This window comes from Macaca thibetana, chromosome 3, assembly GCF_024542745.1.
Source record: "Macaca thibetana thibetana isolate TM-01 chromosome 3, ASM2454274v1, whole genome shotgun sequence".
NCBI classification, from domain to species: Eukaryota; Metazoa; Chordata; class Mammalia; order Primates; family Cercopithecidae; genus Macaca; species Macaca thibetana.
In genome coordinates, this window is record NC_065580.1 from 86,150,309 (window position 1) to 86,163,231 (window position 12,923).

Consider the following 12,923-nt stretch of genomic DNA (forward strand, 5'->3'; position numbering starts at 1 on the left):
AAGGGTTCCCTTTTCACTGCAAAAATATGAAACCAGCCCAAATGCCCATCAAGAAATGAGCAGATAAAGAAAATGTGACATATATTTAGCATCGAATACTACTCAGCCATAAAAAGGAATGAAATAATGGCATTTTCAGCAACCCAAATGGAACTGGAGACTATTATTCTAAGTGAAGTGACTCAGGAATGGAAAACCAAACATCATATGTTCTCACTCATATGTGGGATCTAAGCTAAGAGGACACAAAGGCATGAGAACGATACATTGGACTTTAGGGACTCAGGGGAGAGGGTGGGGGTGGCAAGGGATAAAAGATTACACATTGGGTACAGGGTACACTGCTCGAGTGATGGGTGCACCAGAATCTCAGAAATCAAAACTAAAGAACTTATTCACGTAACCAAACACCACCTGCTCCCCCAAAACCTATTGAAATAAAAAAATTAAACACAAACAAACAAAAAAACCTTTTATCCTAACAGCCAAATGTTAGGAACTTGTTTGGGTTCTGACTAATAAATACCCCCATAACAATTAAAATTTTCATTAAAAACCAAACGGTAAATGATTTAAAAAGCAATGCTATAGCCATCACTTTCTAATCTTTTTTAAAATTAGAAAGAAGTGAAAAAAATGTACTTCCAATAATTTCATATCCTTTTAAAATATGGCTTCAGATTTTCTCCACTTAAATTGCAAAGTAAACCTTCATTATTAACTTTTATATCCAATAAAACATCCTATTTTATTCCTGTATTTATCCATTCAATAATTATTTACTGAATATATACTATGTACCAAACACAGTTCAACCTAAGTTAACAAAAAGTCCTCATTCGCAGCTTACCATGGGCCATACGATGGAACCAGTAGTAGCCAAAGTCAACTCCGAAGAAGGTTAAATACCAAGTCCATGGAGAATCCCAAGGCAAACTGAACAGCCTGTAGTTCTCCCAGATGTAAATATAACTGGTCAGTTCAATGCTCCTGAAAAATAGACTGGAAGATAAAGTTCACAATCAGTGATTATATAACATTTTAGAAATAAAATTATGCTAAAATGTTTTAGATAACATTTAAAATTAACGTCTTCATATGAAAAAATGAAACTCTTTCTTCTACTTTGTTTCTTCTCTGTCATTCTTTTTAAAGGCTCAAATTCCTTAGTATCAAAATCATTCCCAGGAAGCTTTATTTTATTTCATAGGCATCATGGATGCCAGCTGTTTGTGCTCTCAACTTCATGAAATTTAAAAGGCCATTTTTTCATGTCTCTTAAAACATTTTTCATTGAGCCCATGCAACATAAATATGACAAGACTACAACTTAATTTCTATGACTGTCATTTCTAAATTTTACTGAAGTATATATTAAGAATGCTTTATAAAGGGAATATAAACTAGGCTTTTCAAAATATTAGGAAAAAAATTTCCTTAGATGTAAGGTATACAAACCTAATTAAAATAAACAATTGTTTCTAAAACTCAGACACTAGACTATATCTTGCCACCTATTTATCAAACTTCTGCAAATTCTTATTTTCAGTAACTTTTAAAAACCTACAAAATATACTTTAATTTTAGAAAGTATATTATTTTTTCTTTCAAGTTTTATGTGATCAAATTTAAGATTAGCTTCTAGATTATTTGTTTTGTCTCTTTTATCAATTTGATTGAGTTGACTTTTTCTTCTATTTTTATTTTTAATATATAAAAAGAATCATTCTGGTTAATAAAGATATATTTATAAGTCATCAACAAGTTTGGTGCTGAAAATTCTGAGAAACTTCTTAAATATTCTAATTTTAGATAAAAGTGGAAGAAGTGGTGCAGATTATTATACTACTAAAATGTTTTATTTTTACAGTATTTCCCTTTACAGAGTCAGTTTCTGCAAATTAGCATTTTACTGGTTCTTTTAAAGGTCCAGCCCTTTAATTTTATTCTTGAATTTAATTATCATATGACTTTAACTGTGATTTAATAACTTTAAAACAACCTCTTATACTTTAATATTATAAAGTATTATTATTTAATCTGTAAAACACTAGGCTATCTTATAACAGCATTAATGTACATAACTCAGAGAAATGCCAAATGCTTACAATTTTGAACAAGAGTACACATCACCACACATTAAAAAACTCAATTTCCAATTTGAGATTACATGGTTGGAAGAAGCAGTTTTGTCCCTGTGTTCAAGTCCTTGACCCAAAGGAATTGCTCATCCTGTACCCCTACTACAATGTCAATCTGAGTGATACTCTGAGTACTCCAGAAACCACTGCTGCAGTGGCCCTGAGACTGCTTGTGGGCCTTCATTTAAAACCTGCCTTCCAAGTTTTTATGAAGGTATGTTAGTCAAAGTAGGAGGTTAGAACAAATTATACTGTAAATCTTGTTAGCTTGGTTGGTTACTTTTATATATTTAGATGAGGGCTTCACAACAGTGCCACTGTTGACAATTGGACAGGATAGTTCTTTGTTGGAAGAGGTTGTTTGGTGCAAAAGTTTACTGAAACTATGAAATCTTAAAATTGCTCACTATTGTTTATTAGTAGGGGTTACCCATATAAAATTCAAGTTTTAGGTTAAAAATGACAATATCAGTTTTATATGCTTCAATATAACAATTTCTCTAAAACAGGAATTCTTAACTTTAACACTACTGCCATTTGGGCCAAATACTTTTCTGTTTCGAAGGCCTTTCGTGTGCATCATTGAATGTATTCCAGCATTGCTGTTCTTTAGCACCTAGATTTAGGACCCCTCCTTCTCACCCCAGCTATGATTACAAAAATGTCTCCAGATATTTCCAAGTGTTTCCTGGGGAGTAAAAATTTCCCCAGTTGATAACCTCTGCCTTAAGACAACTGATCCAGAAAAATAGATTAAAACAAAATGTAGTAGAAAGTTGAAATCATCTATAGCTGAATGGCTTAAGTATTAGCACACGGTATCAAGGCAGATTCCTCCATGGATTCAGGCAATCATTCAGTGAATTCATATGAAGAGGCTACTAAGTGCCAGGCACAGTACAAGACGCAAGAACACACTATTAAACAGGGCAAATGCCACCAGCCTTATAAATGTTCCCTCAATTTAATACCTTTTAAAAAACAATACTATCTTTCTTGTCAGCTCCAGTGAAAACGAAAATAGGCATTAAGATACCAAGATCTCAATAACAGACTGAAGGTCCTTGAAAAACTTCCATTTGTTAAAATAAATAAATAAATAAATACAATTAAATCAATCAATAAATAAAAATTTTTAAAAACCTGCCTGAAATTGAAATACTTTTCTATTTCCTCTACAGGTGCCAGGTCTTGAGCAGACACCCAATTTATTACTCCATCAACTGACTTATTAGGGTTGACACAAATCGAGCTGAAATATGCTTGACATACTACAGTCAAGCCTTCCCCCCACCACATCCCACACACATTAGCATGAAGCCTAACTTCCCTTAAGACACGAAGAAGGAGGGGAGAAGCTGTGAGAGTTATATTCCCTGCTTTCTATCAGCAAAATTAATTTGATATTCTTTTATTACATATATGAAAGAATAGCCATGGAGTGCCCACAACTAAAAGTAATTCACCTAAGCATACAGCTGGGAAATGATTCTCAAGCTCTGGAAAGCCCTGGATTGCAGAAAATAGCACCTACATTTTCAAAAATGTTCCCACCAGACCTTGAATCATAAACCAAAGTTCCTTCCTCTTTCTCTCCTCAATCCCCCTTACCCCTTCCACCCTGCAATCTCAGCACATGACTCTGCATCCTGGAATTTAAACTCTCTAAACTCCATCCTGCGGGAAGAGGCATATATAATATGTACGTATATAGTAAGCTTACTTTATCACATGAACATGGAATATTGGGTAGCACAGGGGCTTGGAATTCCCAAATACTAGATCACTTTTATGCCTTAAGTTTGAATGTAAGACCAGGAAAGTGATCTAAATGTAAAGAGACATTAGAATCCTCTAATTAGCAACCTGCGTATAGAGAGGCTTTCCTTCCATTGTCCTATTTTCTTCATGAATTCCCCCAAACAGCAGTTTTCTCTTGGGTCTGAAGTATATGTTTCAGCAAATGAAAAGTAGCTTATTTCTCTAACTAGTGATCTGATTTTCTGTGTGTTTTACAAAACATTTTTCTCTCATCACTAGAAATTTGTCAATGTTCAGTTACTATAAAAAAGCTGCTAAGTTACTAAATTACTATTTAGTATTAATCCATTTTTTACAAAATAAAATTCAGTTTTAATGCTAATATTAAAAAATAATCAATAAATCAGAAATAAATGTTATTTGGGGATTGAGAATTAGAAACAAATAAGTTTTCAAAGTCATCTCCATCTGAGTCTACCAATCACCAAGAATAGAAGTGTGAGAGTGGTCATGACGTTCACCCGTTCAGTATCTAAGGATAATTTAAGGCATGAGATAATTAGGCTGAATGAGCCCTAAAATGACTCTCAGGTTGTTGTCATTAAGAAAGTAAGTGACATTTGAAGTAATGCTCTCACAGCAACCTCCTAAAATAACAGAGCAAGTTTCAGAATAAGTAGACTTATGTACTATACTCATACGAATCTGCCAATTTATATTATTCCATAACTGTCATTATAGCTGAGTGTTCTGATTTGGCCAGATTATACAAAACTTAAAAAAAAATAGGTATTTTTATTTTGAATACTCTTGTTTTATGAGCCGGAAAATAAATGAATATTTAAACAAGATTATTACAAATATCCTTAAAACTCCAAGAAGTTACAAATAAATTAATGTATTGGATCATATATATATGTGTTTGTGTGTGTGTATATATTTTGGATCATATATATGTGTGTATATCTATAGGATCATATATATGTATATATTAGATCATATATATGTATATATGTTGGATCATATATATATGTATATATATTGGATCACACACACATATATACATTTATGTAGAGAGAGTGAGAGAGATTTTTCTGCGAAATGTTGTTATTTATTTACTTCAAAATCTCTTCAACTGAATCCGGGAGTTTGCACTGCCTGTCTGTAAAGCTACTGCCACTTTTGCTCCATCTAGTGGAATATTGATTTTTGCTCGGTCATAATAAGATAGATAATATTACCTTTACCGTCTGCAAACAAATAAAATCTGTACTACTAATTCTTATTGTTAAATGGTATTATGTTCATAAAACAATCACTTAATTTAATTTCTTCATAACAGAAACCATAAAACCATAAACCTTTAAAAACACAATGTGATAGATTTGGAAGAAATGAATTTGCCACATTCTTTACTTTGCAGGAAATGTATTACTCGATTGAATAAACACACAAGTCCAGATTAATAAGCAGTGAACCTTGCATTCACTAGGGAAGTTTCATCTAATAGCAGTTTGTGAAGTTATGCAATTAATAACAAAGGCAAAGTCTATTTATTCATTTTTTAATGCAAATGTTAAGAGGAAATGAGACATTCTCTCAAATATAATTAACAAACCAACAAATTTTTAAAATCTATTTTCCTTACATGGGGATTTTTAATAATTATTTCTAAGTTAACAAACTTTAGTATTAATAATAAAGGATTATTATTAACATTACATAGATTCATTTATCTCTTATTTTGGACAATGAATTGCTGCTTATTAAAGTCATCATCCAAAATTATATACATTCATTTGTTAGGTCTGATTTGCCAAGGCAACATTTAGCCTCTCATGTTAAAGCCCCTAGTATAAAAACCCAGTATACAATTTTTCTATATTCTCTGGCCCCATCCCAAAGAGTCAAAAATATTTTTAAAAGGTTTAATTTCCTCCTTTTTAATTTTTTTTTTTTTGATGAATTGAAACTTTCTTGTCAGGAATGGAAAATTCCATGGCAGGCATGGCCAGTAAAAGTATGCATATATATGGTTGAACATTGTGGAGCTAGCTCCATAGTAAAAATTGGCAGTGACCCATATGTATTAAAAGTGGAGTGTCCCCAACTTTATTTGAAAATTTACCTACTTAAATTATCCCTCTAACCTATTGCAATTTGATTTATAATCTGCTGTTTCAACAGAATAAATGAACCCATTAAAAACAAACATACTGTAGATATTTATATCAGGAATAAAACTTCTCTGGGGAGGATGCAATTTATGGAAGTAGAAACATTGGAAGGAAGTAACAAATTGAAGTCCCGGTTTTCTAATGAAGGATTGGAAATTGAGTTCTGCTTAAACAAGCAGGAAAAAAAAATGTGATTATTTTTCACTCATTAACATTTAAGTCAGTAGCAGGATATTTCACAAGTTTTAGATACGTTTGCTTAAACAATATATTTTGTAAATACTTTGTTAAATAAAGTTTAATTTTTTTACAGTCACATATGCAATTAATTGTTAGAAAGGCAGATTATTTGCATGATACACTGTGTTTATCTAGAATACATAGACATATCTTTTTATAACTAGGACTAGTATCTGATTAGGAAGGCTGCCTACTGGATGATAGGCTGTCTACTGTATTTCAGAAGAGCAAAACAGATGCAAGCCTGCCCAGAATCTGTTTCTTAGGACAGATGGACTTTTATTACAGACCATGGTCTGTCCAACAGACTTGTAAACAAGATATAATCTTCTCCATTGTTAATATTTTCCTTGACATAAAGACTTGAAAGAGGTAGCATGTGTCTTTTCTATCACCATGGTAAGCACACTATTAATCTTTAAGGTACCTGAAATTTTATGTAATCCTGAAATTAAGACCCTCAAAAAAAACACATCGTTTTTCTTCAAAGTCTGCACACAACATTTCTATTACGTGAATGACGAAGTGGAAAAACGTGTTCGCTTTGATTTCCACTTCTTTTGTCAGAGGCCACATGCTTATTTGGAATTATTATCCAAAGCATAATTCTTCACAAACGTATTAGCAAAAGGCATACTACCATTTGTCTTGAAATCACCTATTTGAAGGACGTAGCAAGCCCCTGTTGCTAGTGTAGAAAATGAAATTAGTCCCTGGGAGAGGATACAATCATTGCAGTGTTAATCTAACCCTCAGCTGTTAATGATTTGCACAGGGATTCCCCTTGACGCTGTGGCTTCAACTGAAATATTGTTTTAAGAATTGATGTCAAATTCTTCCTTTTTTTTCTGAAAGCGGATTGAGAGGAATGGATCCACAGGCTTGCTTTTCCTTTTCTGTTTATATCTGGATTTGGGATTTTTTTTATAGCAACAAATAAAATACAAACATTTTCACCATAGTTCTATACAACAAAACAAAACAAAAAAAATTCATTTTCAGATAATTTGCTTTACTGGGATCTTTCAGACAAGGCTGTAAAAGAGAAAATTCCTTGAAACACTTTAAAGAAATCCACATTTCATAATTTAGAATTCTTCTTTACATCTACAAGGAAAAAAGGTGTAATTTGCTATTCTCATTTAAAATAACTATAGAAAAATATTCTCCAAATTAAAGTTCATAACCTTTTACCTTTCTCTCAAAGGGCACCAGAGTTAACAGTTTGTGTTAGTTTAAGGACTGTTATGAGTAGTGGGTGAAGGAAAAGAACCGCATGTTCTATCCCTGAAGGACTGGTTTGTTTTGGTTTCTTTTTTTCCTTCTCTCTCTCTCTCTCTCTCTCTCTCTCTCTCTCTCTCTCTCTCTCTCTCTCTCTCTCTCTCTCCCCCCCCCTCCCTCCCTCTCTCTCTCTCTCTCTCTCTCTCTCTCTCTCTGCTTTTGGGGGTGTATAGTTTGTAAAAATATCTCCTTCATTCTTATTTTCCTGTTATAACTCTGTACCTTTTTAAAATGACACTGCTGAGCAAAAATATTGTATTGAGGATACAGTTTGTATTTCTGGTACTTACAATGTTATGATAAGAGAACAATCTAATTTAATTTGGAACCAAATCAAACTTTAAAAGGTAAAAAAATAATTCTGAAGAGTTCATTCAATTTGCTGTCAAATTAATTGTCAAAATGCTTAACAAATTCATTCCAATTCAGTAAAATATATGACCTGTAATTGTATATGCAGGGCAATTTTCAGTTATCAGGTGACTTTTATAGTTTATCAATAATCTGATTTCCATAAACCTATACACTTAACTTTCTGAGAATGAGCTAAATTAACCAACTGGGTATTTTCAAATAACTAAATCTACATCTAAAGCTATATACCCTTGGGCATGTTGAATGTATTTATTGTTCATTTCTGCTTAAGGGGGACATGTATTATAATAAAGGAAATTATCTATACTTGTAAATTCTTATTCATGATAATCTGGGAATTAGCTGCAAATTTCTGGAGACATTATCTTCCTCTGATTCCAACTACAAAATGCAACAATTACAAGTAGTTTTTCAGAGTAAATATTATTAAGATTACTTCTACTATATACCTAATGCACTTTTCTCAAACACTTATTGAAAAAAAAATACTTTTAGGTTTATTTTCTATTTAAACTATTTTACGTAATATATGAAATTATTCCACCTTCATTAGATGTTTAAAGTTTTCATGTTATTTTTTAAAAATCCACCTTAGTTTCCCACTGGGCGGTTAATAGAAACATTCCAAAGCAATGAGCACCAGTCCGAAGTAAAGCTCTTAAAACAGGACAAGAAGCAATGGGTGGGAAGCTGGAATGAGAACATTCATCAGTAGCTCAAAGCACAAACGTCTAAGGGAATCTTTGCTCACCTTCTGCCTCTTTGGTAAGCCCACATGTGTTGAAGATGACTTCCATTTTTTGGTCTTTCCTCTTCACACATTATAATGTACTCTTTCTAAACAAACAGTAGGTCATTTATATCTTACTATTATCGGGTCCCAATATCACCTAATTTTATCATCAACATAATGTTACAGGAATATTACTGCTTTTTGGGTAACTTTACATGCAACAGACATCATTCCAGGCACAGGAGCTGAAACTATTAAGAACACACACCTCTTGCTCTCAAGTTGTGTGCGAGCTAGCAGGAAGGGCTGAGAGAAAAACAGGTGAGCATCATGTCTTGTGATAATTCTAGATCTGGGATAAGCACACAATTCCATGGGACTGTAGTGTAGGAATGGCTAACATAAGGTTGGAGAACAGATAAGGCTTGTTGAAGAGTGTGACATCTATGCTTAGACCTAATAAATGAATCTGAATTGGCCTGGATGGTTTTCTAGGCAGAGGGAAGTGCCTGTGGCATGTGGACAATGGCAAGTAGTAAAGCATGATGGGATAAAGATGACAGACAGGAGAGTGGAGGACCCAAAAGCAAAGTCAGAGAAACAGTGTTCTCTATAGTTCAAGACAGGGATTTGTACCTTATACTTGAGGCAATAGGGAGCCAGTGAAGGATTTTCACTAGATTCATATTATGGAAATGTTTGGCTGCAAACGGGGTTGTACTAGAGCCAGACACCAATTAGGAAACCATTGTAGTTATTCAGAGATTTGTGTGACCTGCTCTAGGGAATGTCTACACCCCAGAGAGCTATTCTTTCTGAAGCTGAAAGCGACAAAACACAGTTTTAATAGAGAACTAGACCATAACTCAGAGCTGGAACCACAATAAGGCAAATGAAGCATTCATTTTAAAGGGGTATCAACAAAGTCAAGATAAATAATCTTTAGGGTGATTTTTAAAATGAGTGCAAAAAATCAGTGAAGAACAAAATATCAAAATTTTAAATAATGACATGAACAGAATTCTTTGGGAATATTTGTGGAAATAAACTAATTCTCCCATGCATTGAGTTCCTTTGTCCCTCATACTTAGGCAATTTCAGTTTTTCTACTCAGCGTTGTTAACCATCTAACTCACCTTGGAAGTCGAGACAGAACACCAGCTGAGATTGACGTTAAAGCATCATCCAAGCGACCCGGTGACTTCCCTTTGTGAATCCAGCTGACAACAAGTTCAAGTAGCATCAAGGAAATGAAAAATGGAGTTGCCTGGAAAGGAAATTGCAGAAAAGAGATTATGTTCCATATGAAATTATTTTACATTTCCTAATTAGTCACTTCAGAATTGAAATGCCCAGATTTGGGAAGCCCCGTAGGAGATGGTAGACACCCATTTTAGAGGATTACTTCCCACACAGTGGTAAAGAAGTCTAATTATTTTAGACATTTGCTAAATATGTGCTCAAATTCTCTCATCCAATTTGAATATGAAACGTAATCATAGATATAGCCATGATAATTATAATATTATAAGATTAGGAGGAACATCTTCCAAATAAGGTTAAAAAAATACATTGAGATTAAGGTAAATAATTAGAAGTCTATCATCTCTACATATGTAATTTAGATCCACTTCAAGAGGCTTTCCTTAAAGATGCACATAATTCTAATTTTTCATATTAGAATTACCAGAACTATTTCTAATGATGAAATTGAAAGGGTAGAGACAATTTTCTTCCTAGAATTTTAGAGAATATGGTAATTTTGCATGTTTTCTTAAAACATGATTCAGATTTTATTCACTTGGTTTTGATTTTTGTTTCATGTAATAAGAAATGTTTTGAAGGCTCCACTATTGGTGATGGAGCATTGAATTCGGTTTGATGTTGCAGTATAAACAATAATACTTTATGAAGATATCAGTGCCACTTTTTTTAACTTAAAAAAATCAGAAAGAAAGCGTAATATCTAATCTTGAAAAAGTGTGGATTTTACTCATTTGGAAGGTAATCATGAGTTTTGAAGCTTTCTAAACTGAACTCTCAGTAACATATTCTGTGATGTCATTTTTTCTTTTTTCTATTTCTGCCTTGAACCAGTGAGTGCTGTAGGAACAACTCTGATAGGGTGGGGAACTTCAGTACTCAAGTTCTAATTCTGGATATTTCCACTTCCAGTCATAGCCAGGAACCAGAAGTGAAATGTGCCTCTGAGTACTTCAGAGTTTCAAAGAAAACTTGGTTCAAATTCAAACTAGGGAAGTCAGAGTTGGACCTGGTCAAGCTGCATATCCTTCATTCTGCAGAACTATTCTACCAAATGAAAGAGGAAATAGTTTCCCTGGAAGGGGTGGACAAGTTAAAGATTTAAAAATGAAATTGTTACAAATGTGGTGTAACTATTTGACATTGAGCTTCCAACAGCTACATTTACAATGCCACGGAGTCCAGGAAAACTTTGAACTTTTGTTTTTATCATATTCTGGAGTGACATACAAAGGAGGGAGGGAATTTACAGGTGAAGATGGCTATGGATTGTAAGGAAATTCAAGTAGAAATTCTACTTTTGCTTCATGCCTTTAAGAAACTGAATTATTATTAGAATTTAATAATTTGAATAATGAAAGTGAACAAAACCCTAAGGAAGTTGACCTTATCATTTATTAAGAAAGCAGCAAGAGTAAGAGTAACCTCTTCCAATATAGTCTCACCTTTTTAACATAATCAGGCACCTCTTCTAACGTTTGAAATGAAGTTTCATTGGGTTTCATCGTGTAAAACAACATGCGAAATCCCTGGGAAAATGAAACATCCTGCTGGGCTTCTGGGTTCTTCATTTCTGCCCTTGTCTGATTCCCAGCTGGAGAATATTTAGGATTCAATGCTTGAAGCCAGAGGCTGAACAAAGAGGACGAGATGTGCAGCTCAGAACCAGCTCTTTGTCAGAGAACAGCTAAAACCCTCCATTGAGAGCACACTCAACAGCCGATTCTGTGTAGAGACAGAAAAATACAAGGATCAAGAACAAGTACAGAGTTCAGTGGGCGCTAGGCCAGAAACAGGGCATGTGGGGGAGGGAAAAGAGGACTCATACCCAAATCAAAGTCATACAGTGCAGTTTGACTGTAGGTGGAGCAAGTTACTACTTAAAAAAGAAGAGAAAAAAATCGTAACAGTGACATGGAAAGAAAAAAGTGATAATGCAGGTACAAGTTCACTCTGAAAAACTGGATAGAAACTCAAGCATCAAATCACATAGAAAAGCATTTTTTTCTCCTCATTTAGAAATTTACAATGTGTTCAAGTTTGTAGTCTCTTTATTTCCTGCAGGGACAGGATATAGGCGAGCTACTTAATAATAGCTTGAAAGTCAGTAAGCCCCTGAATATCTGGCTCCTTATTACCTATTTATATTTCTGTATCTGATTCATGCTATTATAACTTCTGAATGTTTACAACCAGTTTAGGGGCATTTGGCTTATTACATAACCTACATCGTTTAATGGAAACTTGGTTAGTCACATCTTCTTGATTCTTGTTAGTACTTATGGGAACTTTCTGATTAAAGAAGGTGCCAAGATGTTGCTGTGAGACCTATTTCTGTTTTACAGAAAGAGCTTAAGTGATTGTACCTTTTAAGTAGATTACAAGGCACTTAATTTATTACATTACCAGTGAATATGTGGAGCTTGCCAGAATAGCCTCAGCCCTTTACCCTAGCTGTAATCATCCTTTAGCTGCCATTTTATCATTTAAAATGTTTAGATAGATCTAATTAAAGTATCAATGAACGACTGTTTTAGAAAAATATAGAAACTATAGATAAGCAATAATAAATTACTGCCCAAAACACTATTAACATTTTGGTACATGTATAGTCAGTTTTGCTATAATGTGATATATCGATTCCTAAGAATCACAATACAGTACAAAACTGTGCAATAAAAACCACGGAACTTATGAGAAAAATGTGATTAGGGTAAAATCCTCAAAAACGTCATAACGACTCAAAAGGAACAAAAAAAAAAGATCAAAGCCAAATAAAAATGGTAGCACACTTTCACACATGTTATATGGTTAAGACATACATACATACTAAAATAAATATGATGCTTTACCTTGAAAAAGGCCTGAAACTTGTTTTGGAAATTAGACATTGGAAGATTTGCAAACTATAAGTTACTTTAGTTTGTTGAAATATGGGTTATCTGAAATCAG

The 12,923-nt window shown here is 33.5% G+C and overlaps 1 protein-coding gene across 2 annotated transcripts in view; it reads right to left on the reverse strand.

Moving 5' to 3' along the window:
- AGMO (alkylglycerol monooxygenase) overlaps positions 1–11,707 on the reverse strand; it is a 351,653-nt gene extending 339,946 nt beyond the window's left edge. The window contains exons 1-3 of one of the 2 annotated variants that reach the window (XM_050783055.1): positions 11,417–11,707; positions 9,845–9,975; positions 851–1,002 (exon numbers count right to left, since the gene is read on the reverse strand). In XM_050783055.1, the coding sequence (XP_050639012.1) occupies positions 851–1,002; positions 9,845–9,975; positions 11,417–11,542 (409 nt within the window). In that variant the 5' untranslated portion in view covers positions 11,543–11,707. The remainder of the gene's footprint in view (positions 1–850; positions 1,003–9,844; positions 9,976–11,416) is intronic. The other variant, XM_050783056.1, reaches the window with a different exon arrangement.
- Between the last annotated feature and the right edge of the window lie 1,216 nt (positions 11,708–12,923).